The sequence below is a fragment of the Myotis myotis genome, unplaced genomic scaffold (assembly GCF_014108235.1).
Source record: "Myotis myotis isolate mMyoMyo1 unplaced genomic scaffold, mMyoMyo1.p scaffold_m19_p_1, whole genome shotgun sequence".
NCBI lineage: Eukaryota > Metazoa > Chordata > Mammalia > Chiroptera > Vespertilionidae > Myotis > Myotis myotis.
In genome coordinates this window covers 182,174,615-182,198,844 of record NW_023416313.1, presented here as the reverse complement: position 1 = coordinate 182,198,844, position 24,230 = coordinate 182,174,615, and the positions used below count along the sequence as shown (strand labels likewise).

General features: G+C 53.6%; 1 protein-coding gene across 3 annotated transcripts in view; it reads right to left on the bottom strand.

Annotated features, from left to right (window-relative positions):
* Positions 1–1,767: 1,767 nt before the first annotated feature.
* The window catches only part of SMAD3 (SMAD family member 3), a 115,709-nt gene continuing 93,246 nt past the window's right edge, over positions 1,768–24,230 (bottom strand). For 2 of the 3 annotated variants that reach the window (XM_036305635.1, XM_036305646.1), the window contains exons 5-9: positions 23,584–23,634; positions 14,596–14,808; positions 11,455–11,592; positions 8,606–8,750; positions 1,768–6,079 (exon numbers count right to left, since the gene is read on the bottom strand). In XM_036305635.1, the coding sequence (XP_036161528.1) occupies positions 5,956–6,079; positions 8,606–8,750; positions 11,455–11,592; positions 14,596–14,808; positions 23,584–23,634 (671 nt within the window). In that variant the 3' untranslated portion in view covers positions 1,768–5,955. The remainder of the gene's footprint in view (positions 6,080–8,605; positions 8,751–11,454; positions 11,593–14,595; positions 14,809–23,583; positions 23,635–24,230) is intronic. The other variant, XM_036305641.1, reaches the window with a different exon arrangement.

Genomic DNA, 24,230 nt, shown 5'->3' with positions numbered 1-24,230 from the left:
AGCCAACAGAGCTGGTGGTGCCTGTCAGAAAGGCCAGGGCCGGGGTTAGCCTGGGGAGGAGGGGTTAACGTTCCAAGCAGAGTATAAGGCAGCCAGCTGTGAGAGCAACATGGGGCCCAATGATGAAGGTCAAGTGGTCCGTGTTAAAGACCTTAGAATGTGTGCTGTGGCTGAGGGGGTGGGGGCATCTAAGGTCAGGTAGGTCACTGGGGGTGGTACGGATGCTGCATGTACAGGAAAACAGGCTGGAGACTAGGAGAGTAATTATTAAGCTGGTGCAGTTGTCCGGGTGCTCGAGGACCTGTGTAGGGCAGTGAGAGTGGGAAACAGGACTGATTGGATGTGGGGAGTGAGGGAGGGTGGATGACTGTGACTTCTGTGGCTGTAGGATGGGTAAATGGGGCTGAAGGCCAGGGGAGAGGGTGATGATTCAATAAGGGCAGTGGTGAATTTGCTTTTTAAGTTATGAGTTTGAGGTATTTGTGGCAACTCCATGTCCCGTTAGCCCACAGGCTGCTGGCTACAGACATGAAGCCCAGGATTGATGTCCAGGCTGTAAGTACTGATTTGGAAGTCATTTGGCATTTACGTGGCCTGAAATCTTGTGAGTAGATGAGATCACTTGGGGAGGAACATCAAGAACACATGCAGTGGCTTGGGAACACCAACTGGACAGAAGGAGTAAGTGCAGGTACAAGAAAAAGAAGAGGGTGTGCCAAGGGGAGCCAGGCCATTCAGGGAGCAAGGCCTTTCCGAAAGAGAGGTTTGATTGACAGGCAGCAGAGGTGATGGAGAGCAAGGAAGAGATGTGCATCAGGCTGCTCAGGAGTTGGAGAAGGCGGGGAGGGAGCTAGAGAGAAGCTACTGATAAAAATGGGGAGTCAGGAAAGGAGTTAGCTCGCCACATATTTTTGTTAAATAGATGATTCAGTTTGTGGGTGTTATGTTTTAAATCACATTTGACAGGCAGCTGGAATTTAAAGTTTAGCTCAAAGGACAGGTTGGGTTAGAGGTATGGATTTGAGCCATTTGCTGAGAAATACAGATTAGACAAAACCTTAGTGGGGAGTCTTTATAGGGCAGGAGGGGAGAATTGGCCAAATAATAATCACAAAGGGAGGACTCTGATGTAGTTCCTGTGAACTCTGCCTCCCTCCCTTCAGGAGGGGTCTGAACTCTGGTAAGGTCCTTAGAAGGAAGGCTGCTGTGTAAGCGGCCCAGCTAATGACTGTGCCAGCCCCATTCTGTCTTCCTCCTCCAAATTGTTTTAATCATCCTGGTTTTTAATCTACATCAGCTGGGGTCAGTGTAAGATTCAGCCAAGGAGAAAATGTTGAAGTCTGTCTTCTTGGGAGTTTAAAATGAATTTTCACAGGAGGCTAAAGAGTCATCTGAGCTGGAAACCTCACTTATGAATCTAAAACTGTCTCCATGCCTAGGGAAAGAGTAGTCTGGTGGCATCTAATCATTTCAAAGGCCTTTAAGTCCAGGGGAAAAGACTGCAAAGTGACAATGGAGAGACAGCAGCTGTAGGGCCTGTGCGTGCCAAGGCAGATGCAACAGGGTTGGGACGTTTCACCCAGGGGCTCCTGCTGGCACTGCATGTGGCCCTTGTGGAGGGAGTGAGGCCCGTGGTGCATTACATGAGGCTGTGGCACATCCTTGGTCAAAGGACATTAGGGCTTAGAGACATTTGTCCCCAGCGCCCCACTGGATTCCCTTGTAAATCCCCTCCCCACCCGGACACGGTAGCAAGGAGGAGACTGCTCCAGGTGCAGGAGCTTTTCCAGGAAAAGTTTATTAGAAGGGCACTTAGAGGGAAGAGAAGGACAGAGGGGGCAAATCTTTAATAGTACAATAGTACACTGCTTAACCAGGTGCTCTGCTCTTACGATACAAAAGTTAGAAAAAGCTAAAACACTATAAATACGTACATGCTTTTTACAAAGGTATTAAAAGGCCAGGCTGGCTGAGAAGTGAAGGTGGTCGACGTCGTCCATGCTCTATTCCCATTCCAAGAGTCCCGACCTGAACAGCCTTGTTGCAGGAGGGTGAGTGGAGGTGTCTTGGAGAAGGGGCTCCCGCCCTCCATGTGAAGTTCTCACCCCCAGGCAGGGAGAGGCCAGAGCTGCCTGCTGTCACACGCCTCGACATGATTAGCGAGCCTGGGCTGGTGTGTCTGGACGCTGAGCCAAAAAAAGCCTCTGCGCCCTCAACCCACATCAGAACTGGCTGTGCCTCCAGCTCTTCCCAGCCACTGGCTTTGGGAGGAGAGACCTTTCCAATTTTCTTCAAGAAAATTAAATAGTTGTCTGTCTTGAATAGTTATTATATAAATAGAAAACACCAGGATGCAAGAGTGTACATTACTTGAGCATAAAATCAATTACAGAATCACTGAGAAGTTCTCGATCCAGTTTACATGATAGGCACGCTTGTTTCTGCAGCGTTGCCTGGATGTCCGGTCATTTCCTTCTACCAGAGATGCCTCATCTTCATTTTTGATCCATGTCCTCTATGTAAATTTTTCTACTCCCCCCTCCCCCCACCACTTGAGAAGTAGCTGATGCTCTTTAAAAGGGTGATATACATTTTGAAGATGGTTACTTGAAGGGATTCTGGAAGGGGACATTTATGCCACACAAAGAAAAATGGTACAACTTCGAGTCATCGATGGAGATTTTGGGAAAACGCCCAACTCTGCCACTTCAAGTCACACAGTAAGGCACAGGGTCCGGAACTAAACTCATGCCCTCTCTTGCTACTGGTAGCCCCTGGTCAGTAAGTAGTCCCACGAGCTGTTTGCGGATTCCTCTCCCTCCACCTTTTAAGGACTAGACAGAGTGGCCTAGTGGGGCTCCCCCCTTGCAGAGACGTACAGGGAGCCTCAGAAAGGGCAGCTAAGGATGAAGTCAGAGAGCTGCCTTCTCCCGACTGCTCATACATGCATGACATGCACACACTGCTTACAGAAAACCTGTTTCTGCGGTCTGAGTAAAAGCATTTAGCCTTGGAATACATCCACACTCTAGGAAGTCGAGGGGAGATGGAGAAAGAAAGAAAAAAACTAAGCACAAGATACGTGCTACAGCTCATTCCAATACATTAATGATTTTTAAAAAATAATCATGGTCGATAAAAAAAATACAGCACAGACAACATAAGGACAATGGAAAAGTCTGCCAGCAGCCTTGCCCTCACGTGTTCTAAGAGTCAAAGTCCCTGCTCCTGACTCTCGGCTTGTCTCAAAATGTCAGGTCTTCTACAGCCCGCAGGGAAGCTGGCCAACTGAGATGATGTTCCAGCACAGGCCTGTAACCGGAACCGCTGGGCGGCTCCCTGCGTGTGCTCTGGAAGGATCGAAGTTACTAAATAAAGTTTGGAAGGGGGAGGAGAGGAAAGGGAATAGAAGTTGGCTCCTGGGGGAGGTGCTGAGGCCCCGCGCCCCAGGGCTAGCTACTCTGGGCTGCAAGGTGAAGGCAACCTGGTGGGGAGCCTGGACAACTACACTTAACTGCTACCTAACAGCTACTGTCACCCTCTAGAACGGCCCTTGTTTCCTCTTGCGCCTTTCAGCTGTCCTTTAAAAAAGCTGTTAAATGTATAAATGCCTTTCATACAACAGGACTTAAAAAATATAACTAGTTTTGTGACAAAGAAAGGACACTGCTATTACACATGCCCCAAAGCACCTGTGCAGCCTCTGTGACCAGAGCGGCCAGGTCCTAAGCTCTAGGTAAGACCAGATTGCGTTCAGTGGTGCCAAAGGTTGGCTTACCAGCATTTTCCTTCTGTTGCCTCCCACAGGAGTCTAGTCTACAAAGAAAAAGGACCAAGTAAGTAGCTTTTGGAAAAACACAAAGCATTGAGGGTTCTAAGGCACCATTCACATATAGCCAAACATGGCCGTTCAATCACCAAAGTTGGGCTGTACCTGAAGCTAAGTTGCCAAGTACCTACAGGACAGCCGGTGCCATAGGAAGCCCTCACAGGATCGTGTAGCAGGTGGAGAATGCAGGTCCTCAGGAACCAATGCCCATGGCTTTTAGGAGAGGCCACAGTGGAATAATGCGCACCACAGGTCAGACCTGACCGGGAGTACGGCTGCACATCCAGGCGTCCCGACGGCCTCCTGCACCGGTAAGCAGCGGTCCACAGGTCCTTTCACACCAGGCACAAACTTCACAGTGTTTGGCCCTCAGGTGGAATGCGGAGCTGTGCATTGTCTCCGTTCTGTCAGTGGCCCTGTGAGGAGACTAGCACAGGTCTGGCAAGTGCTGCTCCCCCGTCTGTCTCTTCCTGTGTCCTCAGGAGGCGTGGTGAGCAGCTCCCACCTGGAAACCTCAAGGCTGGGGACTTCAGAGGCGTAGGATCCTGCAGGCAAGGCTCTGGCAAGCCTCCCACCTCTCCACGTAGCATCAGAAATGTCATCACATTTGAGGTGGATAACCTGCCAAAAGTATATACTTTCTTCCCTTCACCTGGAATTAAGACAGGACTTCCATAGGAAACCCCTTTATTTTTCCTGGTAGAAATTCATGCAAAAATATGGGATAAGTCATTTTATATAAAAAACAGCAGCAAAGAATAAAGTACCAATTGCAAGTAGCAATGCTGTCTGCTGTATTCTGCAAAAGGGCTCTTTTTTTTCCAGTTGAAATAATTCATAATACAGTTGAAATAATTCGTAATAGTTTCCTCACTAATTGCCACTGGGAGCAGTACTTATTACACAATATAACTGCTAGAGTTGTCACTGGTAATCCTCTATGAGAACTAGATAATCTTATACCCCAAGGGAAAGATGACAGACCTCTTTGCACCAAGCCTGCAATTTTCAAAGGTGTAAAAAAATGTCAATAGCCCTTTCATTTGCCTATGTTGGCCTGAGAGTTTTCCCTCCTGGTGAATTTGCTTCTGTTAATTTCAGCTTCCAAAACTGCTGGCAGGTGTCTTTTCAACAAAACCTGCACCGTGGGGGAGATGTCGCTGGGTCCCACTCTGGTTTCCAGTCCATGAGCCAGCCCAGGATTTAAGTATAAAACAAAGAGCACATGATAAAGCTCATTAAATTAATGCAATGGACTACATAAACAGTAGCCCAACGCACGAGAATACGAAGTGAGCTCTTGCGCCTGGGCCCCACACAGTGTGGTGCCGCCGTAGCCTCAATGCCATCGCGCCACAACACCTCTTGCTTTCTGTGAACACTTCACGTAATTCAAATCTCTCTGAGATTAATGTGACGAACTGTACATTGCGTGTGCACTGAGCCTCCGCAGATCCTTCTAACTGCTCCAAGTGAGAAGGAACACCTAAGAGCGTTTTGGAAAGAGGTCGCTCCCACCAGCTTTCCCCACTGCCCCTGGTGGTCTGAATGCTGGTTCACACCAATCCATTTGCTCTGAGCGGGAGGAGACCACAAGCCCCTCCCAACCCCAAGTCGGCCCAGTTCCCAGTGCAGGGTCCGCTGAGGGAGTGCTGGGGCTCGCGGTGCTCAGCTCAAGAGGCATGTGTCAAAAGCGCCGGAAGGTCGGGCATGGGGTTTACTCACACCCCTGCAGGCTCATCCCTACCTGGAACACCCAAGGTGAACTCCACACTCCAGGCCTTTGCGTGCTGGACAGTGCCATCCCAGACTGCGGTCATCGAGAAAGGAGGGGGCGGGGGCAGGGAGCAGGTGGTGACATACTACCTGTTTGCTCAAGCCACCAAAGCAGAAGGCATTTCTTGCCCTTCAAAATTGGGCCAGAGGGCAAATGTTCAGCAAACAGCTGTTCATAAAATCCATCTCTGGATTTGCTTTTGTGTTTTGGAGAACAGGTTGGTGCCACTTTGGTTGAGGGAGAAAAATGTCTTCTTCCTTGACAACAGTGAGTTGAGTCGAGTTCCAGTTTTCTCCACCTCCTATGTGGCCATTTTCCCCAAGCCCGCCCTCCCCTTCACCCACTGTCTCTAAGACACACTGGAACAGCGGATGCTTGGGGAGCCCATCTGGGTGAGGACCTTGTCAAGCCACTGCAAAGGCCCATTCAGGTGCAGCTCGATCCAGCAGGGGGTGCTGGTCACTGTCTGTCTCCTACAAGACATAGGGAAAGGGAAAGGGGTGGGAGGTGTTTATAATGTCCAGAAGGACACACAGATAAGTACACCTTTTGCTGCTTCAGTGACAGTCTTCTCCCCAGAGTCATAGCTAGACCCTGGCTTGCTAGACCCCGAGGACCCTAGAGGAGGTGCCGATAACTTGCAGAATCTGCTACGCCCAACTCTCCGACCAAGAAGAGCTTTGAGTGAATCAGGTTCTCCTGATGGGGAAGGAGATGGCCCTTAAAGAGTTAAAGTGGAAAGCAAATTCCAGGGCACCCCAGAGGCCCACCAGTGGCTGTGAGGGGCCCCTGACAGCCTTCAGCCTGAACAAAGGTCTCCCCGGGTCCCCTCTGTCCTGAATGGGCGCCTCAGTTGCCCACGTCCAGCCCCGGCCCAGGCCCAGCAGCCCGCGATGACGTGTGTCTGTCTGATTGAGGGGTGTTTTTTACAAAGCGCCGACAGAGTCCGCATGCCGTCGGTTCCCAGTGTGCTGATATAATTCCCATCTACGGCCTTATTTTGGAAAATCTTACCAGCAGAGCGAGCCATGAAACAATTACTGGAAAAAACCAGGGCACACCACACGTTTCTTTTCCCCAAAGCGCTTTGTCTACACTCAGGCTGGTTGGTGACGCAGCCCGCAGGCGCGCTCCCAAAGGCCTCCGCTGAGCAAAGGCTATCTGCTGAGGCCGGCGCCGTGCCAGCTGGAGGTGAGAGGCCTGGGCCCGGGCCTGCTCTCGGCCACCTCACAGAGAAGGGATGAAACCTTACTCTCCTTGGCCCAGGAGGCAGGAGGAGGGCAAGGCTGTTCTGGGAAGGGGCCGCACCCACCAGTTAGGCTGCCCTGCGATGCTGCCAGGTGGCAGTGACGTGGTGGGCCGCCCGGGACGGGGTGTGCTGGCACTGTGTCCAGCGCGGTGACACAGTGCCCCCAGAGAATGGCTTCCGCCACCAAGGGGCCTCTTCCCAGCACTTGAAGCTGAGGGCGGTGGTGCCACGCCAGGTCAAGGGCCGCTGGCCTCAGGGCACCGCCCGCCTTGCCTCACCCCAGGGGAGGGCGAGAAATGAGCTTGCAGACTCACCCTGGGTGCCTGCCTGACCTGGGGCCTGAGGGTGGCCCTCGGGACTGTCGTCTGATGTAAGAAGAGCAAATGGACCTCCCTCTGGTTCTTTTCCATTGGGCCCATCTTTAAACACTTCCCTTCCCCAGTAAAATACGTGTATTAATTTTCTAACCTTTCAACTCTTGGTCCCCGAGTGATTTAGCCAGGGCTAAAAGGTGGGCTAAAACGTCCCTTGGGCTAAGCCTCTGGGCCTGGGCTAATCGCAGGCCATTAAAACTGTGTGGAGAGTTCTCCTGAGGTCTGACCCCTTTAATTGCTCAGTTGGCCACGCCTGGATCTCAGGGAGACCCCCACAGCCCAAGGCGCCGTGCTCCCTGGCACTGTGGGGCATACAGGGAACAGCAGCTAGAATACGGTAAATGGGAGAGGAAGATTTCACGGACCCAAATCCTCTAATGAGAATCTGACTTTCCATAAGTCATGCTCATCTGGATTTCATTATAAACGGTGGCCCGGAGCCAATACTGAAATGGGTTTGGCTTGGGTGCAGAATGACTGCAAAACAAAATGGATTCCAAACATCTGGAAAAATGAAGAGAAGGGGAGAGTAACTTGCAAGGCACTGGCTCCTGCTGATGTGTGGGTACCTCCGCGTCTGCCTCAGGGCTGGGCTGGGGCGCGAGCGGGAAGCGGGGGCTGGAGCAGGAGGAGGGGCCCACAGCCCTGCCTCTCAGGAGCCCCCGTCCAGGTGTGAAAGAGAAGGGCCTGGATTCTCTAAGCCCAAACCCGAGTGCTCTGAGAGCCTCAGAGCAGACCAGGGCAGCCCTGACCAGTGTTAGGTTAAACCAGTATCTGAAATTCCGAGAGACACCGTTTCTCTTCTGAGTAAGTCAGCTCTGTTCCTCTATGACTACCCACATCTCCTCCTCCTCCCCTGCTTCTCAGTTATTTAATGTTCCAGGTGCTCAGGGTCACCCAAGTCAGAGATGGAGCCACAGAGGCTGTAAGGAACGAGGAGATGAAAAGGTGACTCCGTGGAGCAGGTCATGCTAGACCCATCTGCCCGAAATGAACAAGGAAGCCAAGAGGGTACCACCTAGGTCCTAGGTTCAGCCTTTCCATGAACGATGTGGCTTTGGGCAGTCACTTTCCGTCCCTGGGCCTCAGCTCCGCCACCACCCCCCGCCCCCCCCCCCCCCCACACACACACATAGCAGGGTGATGCAGTGTCCCGCCCAGGGTAGTGTGAGGTGGCACAGAGCACGTGTCTGAGGCCCTGTGCCAGCACTGCTCAGCTCTTCCTTATCAGCCTGCCAGGCCGAGGCCTCTCGGATCCCTGCCTCTGTTCTTTGAGCGAGGGCTGGCCTGGGTCGTCTCTGAGGGGGCCGTGCTCTGCTGTGTGGAGCCCCCTGCTGTCCTTGGGCCCTCAGACACGCGCCCCCCCCAGTGCTGACCTGTACTCTGCTCCCCAGCCTTTGACGAAGCTCATGCGAATGGTGCACATGCGTGTCAGCTGGTAGACAGCCTCGAAGCCCTGGTTGACCGACTGAGCCAGGAGGGCAGCAAACTCCTGGTTGTTAAAGATCTTCAGGTTGCATCCTGCCAACAGAACAAAAACGGTGCTCCTGAGGACGAAGGCCGGGCGTGTCCGGTGCTCCGCTCCTGGCTAAGACCACCCCTGGGTCACCCGGAAGGTCCCAACTCACACCTCCTCCACGCTCGGCACCCTGCCCTGAAGCCATGCCACCTCCATGGGGGTACCGCTGGCATAGGTGAGGGGGAGAATTAAACACTGGCCTGCAAGCTTCAGCTACCAGAGCTGTGGGGAACACTGGGGAAGGCAGTACAGTGGGCCACCAAGAACAAGGGAGAGGGTTTGGAGAGGTGGGCCTGCCCTGGGCTAAGGGAACAGAGAGACAAGGGACCCGAGCCAGAAAGCCCACGGCTGCGTGGGGTTTGGCCGACCGCCTGGGGAAAAATGACCCCTTGTCATTCGACAGAGTGAGTGGGGCAGAGACAGGCCAACGGAAAGCTACGCCTGCATGTGGGGCAGAGACAGGCCAGCGGAAAGCTACGCCTGCCATCCCATCACAGAACTCATCCCAGGGTCCCAAGGTGCCTCCCGCCAGCTCCTCTGAGTCCACCTCATGTTGGGGCCAGGAGGGAGGGAGCGACCTGGGCCCCTTTTTGGCCTCTGGGCACCAGGCTGGGTTGGGGTGACATTCACAGCAAAGTGAAGGTGTGTGTCTAACTCTCCAGGCAGTAAAACTAGAGACAGGCACAAATAAAGTTTATAACAAATCTCTTGTTTGAAGTCCTGCCACCCGAGTGCCAGGAATGTGTTCCCCAGAAAAAATAAAGACAAAAGCACATGCTGGAGATGCCCGAGAGGTGAGCTGAGGTGACACCGACCAATGGGCCAACAGGAGGCTCCGAATCTCGCTGTGTGACTCTGGGCTGGTCACTTTCTCTTTGTAAGCGGGTGTCTCCTTTATAAAATGAGGGGCTGGCCTCAGAGGACCCTGAGCGAGCGCTGACATTCTATGAGCGAACAGACACCACCACAGCCAACTCAGCCCTCACCGAACAGAAGGGGGGAAGGCTGGGGAAGGGAGTGGGCAGCATGCCAGGAATGCAACCCGGCTTCCTCTTCTAGTTTTCTCCAGGGGGAGCGCAGGGAGGTAGGGCCAAAGTGGGCTCCAGACGAGCTGAGCCAAACAGAGGAGCATGAGGCTCGGGAGTCACACAGTCAGTCCGGGGTTCACCTGGCTCAGCCACTTACTAGCTGTGCACTTTGGGCAGGTGGCTTAACCTCTCTGAACTGGTCTCCTCAATATGCCTCCTCACCTGAAGAGCCAGAATACCTGGGGAAGACTAACAGCAGAGATATAAATGGACTCTGTAGGCACAACCACACAACGTTCTGGGAACACAGAGCACTTATCATTTCGGGGTATCTGGGTTCTGACGTTGGCCTTGCCCAGGACCCAGGGTTCCACTCTCATCTGCTCCTCAGTGGGAAGGAAAAGACAAGCCACACCTGCCTCACAGTCCTCGGCCTGATCGGGGCCACACACCTGCCTCACGGTCCTCGGCCTGACCGGGGCCACACACCTGCATCACGGTCCTCGGCCTGACCGGGGCCACACCAGCTGGTCACAGGGCCACACCAGCTGTGTGCCCCGTGGCTATACTGTATACCCCGTGAAAAGTGGGCTTTGGCTGGGCCATCTGCCTGTGTTCTAATAGGGAACTTAGCTGGGATCGCCCTCCTGCCTGGTCTTGCTTCCCAGGCCTGGCCCTGTCCAAGCCACCCTTTCCTGGAGTACAGGTGGGATTCATCAGCCCTATGCAGAAAACCCTCAACACGCCCTAGCTGGTTTGGCTCAATGGATAGAGAGTCAGCCTGTGGACTGAAGGGTCTCGGGTTTGATTCCAGTCAAGGGCACATGCCCGTGGGTCACACCAGACCAGGTTGCAGGCTCCATCCCCAGTAGGGGGCATGCAGGAGGCAGCCAATCAGTGATTCTCTCTCATCATTGATGTTTCTATTTCTCTCCCCTCTCCCTTCCTCTCTGAAACCAATAAAAACATTTTTTTTTAAAAAAAAAAGAAAGAAAACCCTCAGCAGTTCCCCAGAATAAAAGCAAAACTTTTATGTCCTTCCATGGCTGGGTCCCCTCATGCTTTCTAAACATTTCCCCTGTCTTCTACATGGCCTCGCCTCCAGCCAGAGTGCTGCCCCTGCGTGCCTGCCCTCCACCCCCTCAGGCCCTCGCCGTATTGTCCCCTCAGCCTGGAACCCCTCCCCATCCTCACCCCTCGTCGCCCTGTGCCTATGCTTCTCCTCCACGAGGGGGTCCCTGATCCACCCCACAGTTAAATGCTTGTCCTCCCGAATCCAAGAGCACCTTCTCCGTGCTGCTCTGCACACTCCGCTGGTGTGTAAGGTCTGTGGAGGCGGCAGCAGGGCCCTGCACCCTCTGTCCCCTGTAGCACCACCTTTTGTGGAAGGAAGGGAGGAAGGAAGGAGACTGCCTGAGCGTCCACACACACAGGGCACTGAGCAGGTACCCACGGGTCAAAGGCAGGTCCGTCCGATGCTGTGTCTGCTCCCTAGAGGGCCAGGGAGGGCGCTGTAAGAAGGTAAGGCTCAGAGAAAACCCAGATGGAGCACCTGCAGGTTGGCCATGCCAACCACGAGGAGGAGCAAATATCAGGAAAACAGCAACCTCCCCAGCAACCCAGGCATGTGCCATGGGGGAGAGGAACTCAGAAGAAGGGCGTGTGGAGGTGTGATTACCTGGTGGGATCTTGCAGACGGTGGCGGGGTGCCAGCCATAGCGCTGGTTACAGTTGGGGGACTGCACGAAGATGGCGCTGTCGCTGAGGCACTCTGCGAAGACCTCCCCTCCGATGTAGTAGAGCCGCACGCCTCGCCCTAGGGAGACTCGGGTCAGACCAGACCAGGGCGCCTGGCCTCACACGGTGGCCCAGGGCCGGCTGGGCTCACACAGGGGCAGAGCCAGCTAGGCCAGTGATGGCGAACCTATGACACGCGTGTCAGAGGTGACACGCGAACTCATTTTTTTGGTTGATTTTTCTTTGTTAAATGGCATTTAAATATATAAAATAAATATCAAAAATATACATCTTTGTTTTACTATGGTTGCAAATATTAAAAAATGTCTCTATGTGACACGGCACCAGAGTTAAGTTCGGGTTTTTCAAAATGCTGACACGCCGAGCTCAAAAGGTTCGCCATCACTGAGCTAGGCTCCAAGTGACTGGTTCTTTCCAGCTTCACCAGGCACATGGGACCCAGAGCTCAAACCTAACCCACATGAGGGGGCATGATGGGTGAGGCTGTGTTCCTAAAGCCAGAGGAGGCAGATGACGAGAGAGGGGCTTGGGGGAAGCCTCAATTCAGCTTCTACCACTGACCAGCCACACCTCAGAGACTTACTCCAACCTCTGAGCTAAGGTGGGACAGTAATGACACCCACCTCACAGGGGTGCTGTGAGCCACACAGTAAGTGCCTGCAACGCGTCATCTGATTTCTGCTACTAGTCCCCTCCGCTCCAAGATTCAGAAATCTGTTCAGTAAACCTACAGAGCTCCCTCGCCGAGGTAGCCGACGCCAGGAGCCCTTCACAGCAGGGGTGACTTACTGCCACACTATACCTTTCTCCCCTCAATGCAGTTTTCAAGAACATTCCGTAGGTTTATATCATTTACCTCTCCTTCATCTCTTAAATCTACTCCAGATGGACAGAAATTATTTTTAAATTGGCTCTGCAATTCAAGCAGTTATGTAAACACTCTGACAATGAGTTCCCCATGCAGCCGGGAGGGAGGGGGGCTCCCCTCTCCTGCAAGGAAGGGCTCCATTCAGCTCCTAGGGAGGAGGCCCCGAAGGCTGGGAAGCGGAGCCAGACTACAGGCACAACGTCAAGTGGGATGGAAACCAGACTACGAACTGACGGGCCATTGGAGGTCCTCCTGTCTCCTCACCCCATTACTGTCCCACCCCACCACTCCCCATTCCTTCCTGGTTCAGTGTTATAGGACAGACTTGGGGTTCTCAAGGAAGAACCTCTGTGCATGTCCATCAAGAGTGGGAGGCAGTCCTGGTCGGGTAGCTATCTCGGACACAAAATGTTGTCGGTTCAATCCCTGGTTGGGACACATACAGGAAGCAACTGATCAATGCTTCTCTCTCACATCGATGTTTCTCTCTCTCTCTCTCTCTCTCTCTCTCTCTCTCAAAAATCAATAAAAATATATCCTTGGGTCCGGCCAGTATGCTCAGTGGTTGAGCGTTGACCTACGAACCAGAAGGTCACGGCTCAATTCCCCGTCAGGGCACATGCCTGGGCTGCAGGCTCAATCCCCATTGGGGGGCATACAGGAGACAGCTGATCAGTGATTTTCTCTCATCATTCATGTTTCTATCTCTCTCTCTCCCTCTCCTTTCCTCTCTGAAAGGATACATACATATATCCTTGTGTGAGGATTAAAAAAAAAGGTGGGAGGCAGACGTGGAGGTGGGGAGCCCCAGACCAAGAGAACAAAAATATTTTGTTATGGTAATTTTTAAAAAATTTAAAATATAGAAAAGTATAAAGAGAAATCAGCAACTCCCAAGATCAGTATCTTCTTTAAAGTAAAGTAACGGGAGGCTGTCTGGGAAGGACGCGGGCTCAGAGCAGGGGCTGTTTGTCATGGACTGTGTCACACTTGCTGTCTGGCCCCTGCAGGGCTCTGCCCCTTCCTGGCAGATGATTCTTGAAAACGAGCACACGGGTCTACCCTTGGCTCCAAACTTTTCTTCTCTCGACCTCAAAAGCCTCTCTTCACCTGTTAACGCCCAAGATCTCACACACACACGAGCAGCGGTGCTCTGGTCCACGTGGGCCTGACCCCGCTGCCCTGCCCAGTTTCCGGCTTTGCCCTGGAGCCCCTTGACCAGCCCTGGGGGCTACGGATGCTGCCAGAGAATCCCCCCCTGCACCCACTACAGTGCCAAGCACGTCAAACTCGTGGCCAGCGGGCCACTTGCCTCCATTTCCACGGCCTTTCTACGTGACTCTGGGTCACAGAATTATGAATATCCTTAGTGTGATCATTTTATGAGCAAACCAAGTGATAAATATCGAGGCTTCATCGTGCCTAACCTAGGTAATCTTGTCCTGTGTTTTGGGTGTTGGAAGGCAGAACACCAGCAGCAGTGGTGTCCCAGCAGTGGGCAGTTCATACTCTAAGTTTCTAAAATAATCATCATCATGTACGAAATTAACAAACAAAAGATCACACCTCCAAGACGGACTACCCACCTATCCACCCATCAGTCGTTTAAGTGCATAGTTATTAAGAGAACCACATATGTGTCCTAACCGGTTTGGCTCAGTGGATAGAGCGTCAGCCTGTGGACTCAAGGGTCCCAGGTTCGATTCTGGCCAAGGGCATGTACCTGGGTTGCGGGCACATCCCCAGTAGGGAGTGTGCAGGAGGCAGCTGATGGATGTTTCTCTCTCATCGATGTTTCTAACTCTCTATCCCTCTCCCTTTCTCTCTGTAAAAAATCAATAAAATATATTTAAAAAAATAAAAATAAAAATCATCATTCTCCCCTTTTTTAAAAAAAGAGAGAACCGCATACGTTGCTTTTCGTACAGATTCCCCTTTCTTGTCCCCTTAAGTGAAGTGTTTTCCTCTGTGGCTTTCAAATGTTCAGAAACGATCCGTCTGTGTCCGTGAGTGAGAATGACCAAGCAACCTGAACTCTACCTTTCTGGTCCCTAAACGAGACAATACAAAATGGGAGGGTGGGGATGGGGCAGAGTCCTCTCCCCAGTCCCTAGCAGGAGGCCCAGCACGGAGGCTGCACTGGGGCCAGGGGTGGGAGAGGGGGGAACTGGCAGCCCCTTCCCTTGCTCTTACCAATGTGCCTCCGCGTGAGCTCCACGGCGGCGTTCCTGTTGACGTTGGAGAGCAGCCCGAGGCAGAAGCGCTCCGAGTTGGAGGGGTCGGTGAAGCCATCCACTGTCATGGAGGGCTGCGAGGCGTGGAATGTCTCCCCGACACGCTGGTTCAGCTCGTAGTAGGAGATGGAGCACCAGAAGGCTGGCTCGCAGTAGGTGACGGGCTGCAGGTCTGGGAGACAGGCCAGGCTGCGGGTCAGTGGGGTCCCCCGGATGCTCCAGAAGACTGTTTCTCTACCTCTCAGAGGGCATTACCATCCCGCCCTCATGCCTTTTATTGTCTAAAACTTGCAGGATCCCATGGCCTCAATACTCAGGTGTTAGGAGACGTTCCCACCAGCCCCTTTAGTTTTAGTTCTCAGGGCCTGTCCTGCCTGGCCTGGCCTTGGGGTGAAGCAGTCTTCAAGGAGGTGCTGGGCCAGGCCCCGTGCGCTCACTGCGCCGACATGGCCACTTCCCGGCCTTTCTTCCAAGTCCCTTACGTAACCCATGCTGACCTCTGCCCCCCAAAGGGCTTTCTGCCTTTGGCTCTGCCTGTGCTCAGGCAAGCGCCTAACCTGTCAAGCAGCAGCGTCCCAGCCTTGAAGCAACGCAACCCAGGGGGCCCTGTGCTGTGCACAGGGTCGGCGACCACAGGGCACCTGGCGCTGTCTGCAGAGCAGGCCTGCCCACGGCTCTCATTCTGGAAACTACCTCTGGATGCCTCCAGATGCCACCTCCTGGAGTGGCTCAGACACAAACGCGCCTGAAAGAAGTTCTGAGTTTGACCTAGTTATCAGTCTCTAGTCCCAATTCAGGGCTCCTCAGAGCAAAACTGCTGTCTTGTGAGGTGTTGGTTCTCTTTCTCAGAAGAGTCCGGAACCCCTGAAATAGCAGTTTCCCCTCATGTGATCCCACATGACCCCTAGCCTTCCTGTCACCTCCAGCCATTCTGGGCTCCCTAGCCGCCCCTGTCCTCCTCCTGCCCACCCGGTATCACCTCTCACCTCTCTGCACTGGCCGGCACTTGTCACTCCTCACTTACATCATGTCTCCAGTCCCACCCCTTCCAGCTGCCTCTCTGCACTTCTTGCTCTGCTGGCCAGGAGGCCGAGCTCCCCACATCCTGCTCTCTGCCTGCGTGGCTGGAGGATCAGGGAGCCCCTGCTCATTCTCCCCGGCCCCCATCTCAGACCCCCAGCTTGATCACTCACTCTGGCTCTGACATATATTTGGAGCCTGGCGACCTGGGTGTGTCCCATGGGAGCTGGTGAGTGGGCCAGGCCAAGTCTCAGCACAGGCCTGAGACCTCTGCTCACCATCTGCCAGGCAACTTCCTGGGGCGAGTACCCGCAGGACCCTCTGCTCACCAGACCTTTGAAAGCGTGTAAAGCCCGAGAGAGAGAAACCAGAAGCTGTTCTGAGAGGGGCCTGGGTGCCCCCTGCAGGGCCAAGTGGCCCTCATCTCCTGGGGTCTGTGCCCACGTTCCCTTCTAAGGGCAGAGGCTGTGTCCACGCATGGGAGGTACGGATCGGTAATGGACATCCGTGCCTGCACTCAACACACACCCAGAGCGTGCCAGCCGGAGAGTTAGGACGCCCAGATCAGTCACTCAGCTGCGGCACTGTTGACAGGTTGGACCAGATACTTCTTTGTCTAGGGGAGAGGGAGACTCTGGGCATTACAGGATGGTTAGCAGCACCCCTGGTCTCTATCCACGAGACGCCAGTAGCGCCCATCCATCTCACCCTCCCAAGCTGTGGCAACAAGAAATGCCCCCAGACATTGCAAGCTGTCTTCTAGGGGACAAAAAGCCACTGGTTAAAAACGATTGTCCTGGCTGTCAACCAGGTCATGGAGCGCCAGCTTTAAACCCAGGTGGACCCGAGTTCTCTCTCTGCTCTGGCACGGACTAGCCGTGTGGCTGAGCAAACCATTCCCACTCCGAGTTCCAGCTTCCAGATCCCCCGCCCCAGCCACCTGAGCGGAGAATCTTTTCCACCACCAAGCCCTGTTTATGGAGGGGCGGAGACAACTCCTAAGAAGTGCGGAGCTCGCATCAAACACTCGAGAAATGGTGTGTACAATTACAACTTTGATTATTTGAACTTGAGAACATCCTGTTCCTGTTCTGACCTCCATCACAAGAGGACGCTTTGCCCCTTTCCTCTCTTCCCAGGGGGCAGGGAGGGAAGGGAAGGAAGGCAGGAGATCTAAGCTCCTCAGTGGACGGGGCATGATGAGGCGGGAGTGACCTGTGGCTTGTGCGCCCCAAGTGGAGCTGAGCCACTTCCGGCTCAGGCTTTGTGGGATGCTTCCACATTCCAGTGAGATAAGCTATATTCTAAACGATGTGGTCACTAAATGTGAGCCGTGTTGCTTTGGAAACCTTAAAAAATAAATAAACCCAAGTGCAATTCAAGCCTTCCAAGTGGTCGGGCAACATGTCAGGGCCAGAGGTATTGGGGAAGGGCCGCCGGCCACCACGGCCTGCAGGCAGGCTCTGCTGATCTTGCTGTGTGCCCTTGCGGATGGGGGACGTGACTTCCCTCTCTGGCCTCAGTTTCCCAGTCTAGAGTATCTGCAGTGCGCTAGAGGACAGCTAAAGCAGACCAGCTAGGTCACTGTGCTTCTGGCAGGAGTGGGCCTGAAGGTGCAGCTGTGGCTGATCTGGGCTGGCCCTGGTTGCCCAGCAAAGTGCAGAACAGAAAGAGTCCTCTCCCCAAGTTATAAATCCCTCTCCAGCACTCCAGGGCTTAGTCCAAGCGGAAGACAGACAGCGAGGTACCCAGGGACACTGACATAGCCCACCTACCAAAAGCCACCGGGCCAACCGTCCGGTGACATGGAGCTGGAACCTCACTCTGGGGAAGTATGGATTCAAGATGTCTCAACCAGAGAGGGGCTTAGGGACCTGGCCCAAGAGGTCCTCCCAAGCAGATCGGAGTCCTTATCCAAACGTCTCTGCAACTTGCAGACACACACTGGACAGTGTTGTGGAAAACGCTGGACACAGGAGCCTGACACATAATTAAGGAGATGCTAGTTTGAAGGCGCAGTGCATTCAGGCCGAGACGGTCTGGAAGCAGCCATTTCAGAGAGGGCTGTGTAGACGCGTTGACCTGCATTCCGAACCACACAGCACCCCCAGCCACACATTTATTACTCTCTGCAAATAATTCAAAGCCCGCCATGCCTTCCACCTCTCTCCTTCCCCCAACACCTCTCAGCTGCTCCTCAAGGCACTTCTGCAAGAGGAGCAGCAGACCCAAAGTAAGAACACCACCGCCAAGCTCTGCCTTGAATGGCACTTCATTTTTAAACCTCGCATACGCCCTCATTTCTTTCCCACCTAAAGACGTATCCACATCATGGTTATGTACAAAAGAAACAAAGAGTCAGGACCCTAGAAAAGAGAAGGCTATACATGGCATAACCATAGAATGATAGCTACTGAAAGAACCCTCACCGGGGCTCTGAGCTTCCTAGCAGACAAGGCAAAAAGGGAGAATATGCTACAATTCTCTGGTTGGTGGACAGAATTCTTACTAGTTCTGCAGGGGGAAACAACGCTTGTCTTAGCACAAAATCTTAAAAGAAGTCCATCAAGGGGGTAACCCCTCCCCCACTTCAATCAAGCCAGCCAGCCCTGGTTTTCGAGTTTCCCAACAAATGCAGAAAGGATTTTACATAAGGTTGCTTCTTCAAAGGAACCTGAAGACACCCCATCCAAAGGCTACTCTGGGAGGATGACCCTGTAGTCTGGTGAGATGCCTCGCCCCAGTGGAGCATGGCTCTGCATCTCTAGGCCAAGGGCTTGGCACACCTGGAATGGGAGGTGACGGAGTGTGCCCAGGGCCTTCCCTGCTCGCGGCCAAACTGCTGAGTCGGTGCTAATCTCTGTTCCTGGAGCAGAGGCGTCAGAGACGCAGGAACCTCCAGCTCCAGCCGTGCTCGGCCCCCTGCCCCTACCAGTGTGATGTCGGCCAGACTTCTCGAGTGGCATGGGGCACTTAATTCATGACTGGCCCCCTGCCAGTCTTACACATGGGCTGGCTTCAGTTTTGAGCCCTATTCCAAACTGGCATAGACTTTCTGTTTTGTTTAAGGAAAAGAAAACAGAATAAAACCCAGAAGGCAACACTTGGATTAAGGGATCCCTATTAAAAACATGTGCAAGAAATCCAAATCCGGTAAAGGAAGGGGGAGGCCAGAGGGGAAATTAACTTTCTACTATAAATCGAAAGCAGGGAGCCGGCAAGGCCAGGAGCACGACACTGCAAGGCCAAAGGGCGAACCTGAATGGCTGGCTTCCTCTGGGCGCCCGCTCCTCAGGGTGAAGCAGCTCCACCTCAGGCCAGGAGGCTCCCCACGGCCATCCCCACCTGCCTTCAGGCTGCCCTCTCTCCTGCTGTTCCCTCTACCTGGGTGCCCAGCCCCGACTGTCAGAGCCAAGCTCCCGAAGCTGTGGAGCATTGCCTGACCCCTCCCTGCAGGATGGGCCCCTTGTGTCTGAGCTACCTGCGCACCTCAGCGTTATTCCTGCAGACCCGGGCCATCTGGGTCCCCGCCTCTGGGGCACCCATTCCAGCCCATCTCACTGAAGATGAGGGCCACACACCAGAGTGTACACAGAAGGAACCCCGCGCAGTCAGCCTAGCGCCAGCTCGCCCAGACCAGGAACCATGGCAAAGTCTCAGAGCGGGACCCTCGGAAGTGTGAGGGCAGGGCGGGCAGCTGACTTCCTGCCATTGAGCTCCTCTGACTCCCCTGAGGGAAAGGCCATGTGCAGCAGCAGGAAGGGCTGCAACTGGACCCAAATCCTCTGTCAGGGCCCCGGGGGTCCTGCTGCCCTGCCCCCAGCCCTTCTCCTGGCAGGAGAGGAAGGCGCCTCTGCCCCAGGCGCTCTGAGGAACTTTTACCTCCTTAAACTCACTCAGCTGCTGCCCTGGGCACTCCCTGGTACCCTGCTTCCCTAGGTCAAGGCCCATCCCCAATGTCTCACTTAGAAGCAGAAAACAACTTACTCACCAGCAGGATCCAGATCGTTATCATTTCCTTTCTCCCCACCTCCCTCCTCCTTCCTCCTTCCTCTCCAACTGCCCCAATCCTTCTGCCTTAGGTGCTTAGGAAATTCCAGGTGACTCAGGCAGCACAGTGCGAAATAACAGGAACATCACCTGCTCACACCCCGAAAACACAGAAAACACAGCCCCGGGGTCTCCGCAGCCTCTGGCGGGAGGCTGAGCTGGCTCTCAGTCACACACTGGAGCTCCCGTGAGTCACCTGGTGGCCGGAGGCCCAACCTTTCGCCTGGAGTGGGGAGGAAATGAAGGAGCCAGATAGCCTATGTCTTATTTCTTTTTGTGTAATAATTTATTCACAAGAAATAACGAGATGTCCTGAGATGTCCCCATCTTTCTTTAGGAAGCACTTGCTGTGTGCCTGCCATCACCCTACCGTTTGGGACTTACCGTCTGGTATAGGGGCCGGAAGAAGGAACCCAGAGGCTGCCACTGGTATAGGGGCCGGAAGAAGGAACCCAGAGGCTGCCGCTGAGGGCTCCCTCCTCGCCCTCGCCCTTTATTTGCCCTTCAGCCCATTTCCGACCAACTTCCGCCACCACCCCTCCCCACACCTGCTCTCTAAAGGATGCCCTTGAACTCCTGATGTCAAACTCTGGGTCTCTTCTTAATCTCATTTTGCATCTCTGTGGGACCTCCCTGGCATCTCCCATCCCTCTGGCTGCTGTGGCCCATCCTGCACCTGACCCTCAGCCTCTTCCTCAACCCTGTCCCTCCCACAAGGGGCCCCCCTCTCTCTCTCCTTCTTGAGCTGGGTCACTGAATTCAACCACTCCTACAACTTCAGCCGAACCTTCGTCAGTGTTTCCAAAGTGCCGTCTCTGGGCGGTAAATGGGATTATAAGACAAAAGGGATGGAATAGCGGTCAGGTCCGAGGGAGCGATGCTGATCAAACAGGCCTCCTTCCTGCAGGACTTCTCGGAGGCTTTACTATGCCAGTGCCTTGGGGCCCCATGAGGGGAGTGCAGGCTTTCCAAACTTGATGACAAAATCCTGTCTCCTGACCCCACTTTGGAAAAGGCTGTCCACCAGCTTGTCCTTGGAGCTCAACCGGCCCTTTCATGCCATTCCGTCCACCTGCAATGTCCTTCCCTCCTTTCCTCCTCATGGCATCCTACTTGTGTGTCCTCAGGGTCCAGCTCACATGTGTCGCCACAGCTCTGAGGTCTTCCCATCTCATCCGGCACCTTCTTCCTTGGCATATATCGTTCCTCCCTCCTCTGTGCTTGCTCCCTTGGCATCTGGCACAATGCCTCCCAGGTGGACACGGACACCTCCAGCCACTCTGCCAGACTTTGATTCCTAAGTGTCATCCCCAGCTCTGGACCACCAGTGTCAGTACATCCTGGGAACTCAGCCAGTGCTGACGAAATGAGTTCATACATAGGAGATACTGGCAAGCCTGTACCCACTGGAATACCACCACTACCTCCTGTGACCTCTCAGGGTACTTCATCTGCACCTACTTCTTGTTTTATACTTATGCACAGTCCTGTCTTATTTATCCCAGCAAGGCTGTAAGCACATAGAGGGCAGGGTCTATGAGTCCTCTTCAAATCCCCCCAACCTGGATGGGCACACAGCCACTGGGCAAGAAGTGCCTGGGGAATGAGTAAGGAAGAAACAGGTGCAAGTGGGCAGGTTCCCACCCAGGGGACACAGTCTTCAACCTGACATTTGTCCCTGACTGTAAGTTAATAAATGCCCTTCTTGAGCCTGGGTCTTCTGAGTAAGGTGGTGGGACGAGGGAAACTAGTCTAAATGCCCCAGCAAGGCAGTGCCCTGCTGCAGACGGGAGCACGTGCTCTGGGTCCCGAGGCCTGAGTTCAAAGCCAGCTTCCCCACTTACTAGCTGTGTGACCTGGGACAAGTTAGCCAAGCAGCCTGCCCCTTGCTTTCCTAACCTGTGAAATGAAAAACTACCAAACCACTACCTTAGACAGTTGTTATGAAGACTGGCCTGGAACAATGAGTGACACAGGAAATAGTAAGTTCTCAAGAAATGTTTGCCATTGTCATCACCATCATTTCCTCCCTTCCAGCTCTGAGGCCAGGAATCCACGAGATTTTACGGGTGGAATGAAGCCGATAGTTTTAAATGGATGAAGGTGGGGGTGTGAGGGCTTGAGAGAAAGCCAAGCCTGTCAGCATTGTGTCTCACCATGAGTCCTAACCCTGACTCGTCAACTGACTCGTCCCCCAGTTCAGACCTTCCCAGCAGAGTGGCACCCACTCTTTGCTTTCCCAGCTCGAGACCTGTTCCTACCTTTGGGAGAAATGACCTAAGAATGCTCAACCCTCAGAAAAGGGCCATCCCCACCTGCCTTCAGGACCCCCTCCTCACACCGGCCACCTGCCAGGGCTGCAGCTAGAGGGGAGGAAGGGATGCGTCAATAGGACACTCTGCCTTGGGTCCACGTTCGAGAACCATCCTGTCATCCTAGTCCACACAAGGCAGATAGGAGTTCACAGCAAGTGACAACTGCCCGTCTGCATCTTGAGTCAGGCAGCGAGGTCTCCAAGGTGAGCCTGCTCCAGAGTCTAGGAGAGGAAGTGCTGCCGGGGTCACGGGGTGGGGTCACCTCAAAGGCCAAAGCCCAGAGTCCAATTCACAATCATGACCTTTCATTTCTCGAGTGTGAGCGTGGCTTCTAGCCCGCAGAGTCTGTTTTTTAAATAATTCAAACAGTCCTCTCCCATCAAACGTGACCTTCCCTCTCCAAAGCCCAACACTCACAGTGATATTATTTTACCAAGATGTTAAGACAGATCTCAAAGTCCCATCTCACACTGCCCACGGGTCAGCCCACATTACAGGGCTCTCAAGCCTCTCTCACTGTTCCAGGGGATGGTTTTCTTCACCTGATGCTATCAATCAAGGCCTGAAAACAGAAGACAGGCCAATCCCCTCCGATTCACCAAGCGTGGGTATTACCTATTTCTTTTCCTGAGCCACACATTAAGCCCCAGCAATGAAGGCCAAAACAAAATCAAACTCACATTTTTCTAAAGCTGCCAGGCCAGCACATAAAGCATTCCCTTCAATAAAAGTGGAATGGATGTTTCATTTGCTTTGAGCCCTTCAGCAGGCCCCACACTAGAGCTGAGGTCTTCCCTGGGGTAGAAAAGCAAATCTCAGAAAAATGGACCCAGAAGTCCACAGGCTGAGGGAAAGTGTGAAAATGATGGTCCAGCTGCTCCAAACATCAGGAGCTGATGCAAAATGATCAACGAGGCACCAACATATGGAAATGTGTTTACCAAAAGCACAAAGAGGAGAAAAAAAATAAAAAATGGATATGCACTGTGATCACCGTGGCAAGGCACAAATATCTATGTTCGGCCCACAAACATCAGAAGGACTGTGATAAAGCAAAAACAGTGGTTTGGGGTGGAGAGATTGTGGGCAATTTTGCTTTTTTTTCTCAGGTTCCTTATATGTGTCCGTTTTAAATACTAATGACATCACTGTAAGATGAAATGCTCAGACAGAATCCAAAGAAGTGCATCTGAAACCTCTATGAAAGCTGGGGGCTGGAGTCGGCCGCCCATGGCTTTCCATCCAACCACGCACGCACGCTTGGCTGACCACAGACCCTCGGCTCCTGGGCACGAGGTTTGGGGAATTTTCACTCACTCACGTCTCAGCATCACGGGGGAAACACAACCCGGCACAGAGTGGCCTTTCCTGACACCGCTGTTCTCAGGTTTCCCGTTCTGTGGGTGACCCCAGAATCCCTGTAACCGGAAACCCAACAGGCTGAGCTGGCCCATGTGGGGGGTTGGGGTGGAGCCTCACCTTCAGGACCCCCTCCTCACACCGGCCACCTGCCAGGGCTGCAGCTAGAGGGGAGACAGTCACACAGACGAGCAGACACTTACCCAAGTTACTGTGTGCTGGGGACATCGGGTTCGGGGATAGGTTTGGAGAACCTGCGAGGTGAGACACAGGCGTGAGATTTCATAAAAGACTCTTGGCTGGAGAACCCAATTCCTGACATCAAGGTGGGCAGCTGGGTGGCCAGCAGAAAGAAACCCCGGGCTGACCCTCCAAGGCCCAGGAGAAGGCCTATCGCCACATCCTGGACCGTCCTTGCCCTCCACGGGGCCCAGGGGACATCATCTGTGGAACATGGATGAGCGGATGACCTGGGGGTCTCAGCCACGACTGACAGGGTGCTGCTCTTCCCCAGGACCCACAGCTCAGGGGTGCCGAGTTCCCAACTAGGGAACAGACCCTACACCACCCCCTCCTGCCCTGTGAACTGTGCCCCCAAGAAAGTAAGAGAGGGCAGCAAAGGCCCCCTCCCCAGCTCCTCAAAGCCCCAGGCAGTGAAGGCCAGCTGTCCCACACAGGTGGGGCCTGTGACCACCCAGACATCACCAGTCACTGCTCTCAGTGGCTCAGGCACCTGGAAATACCATTCCAACCATTTCCCCAGGTTTCAGAAAACTCACCAAGCTGCCTCAGAAATCCCACAGCTCAGCGACCAGACTGACATTTTATATAAGACACAATGCTGTACGTG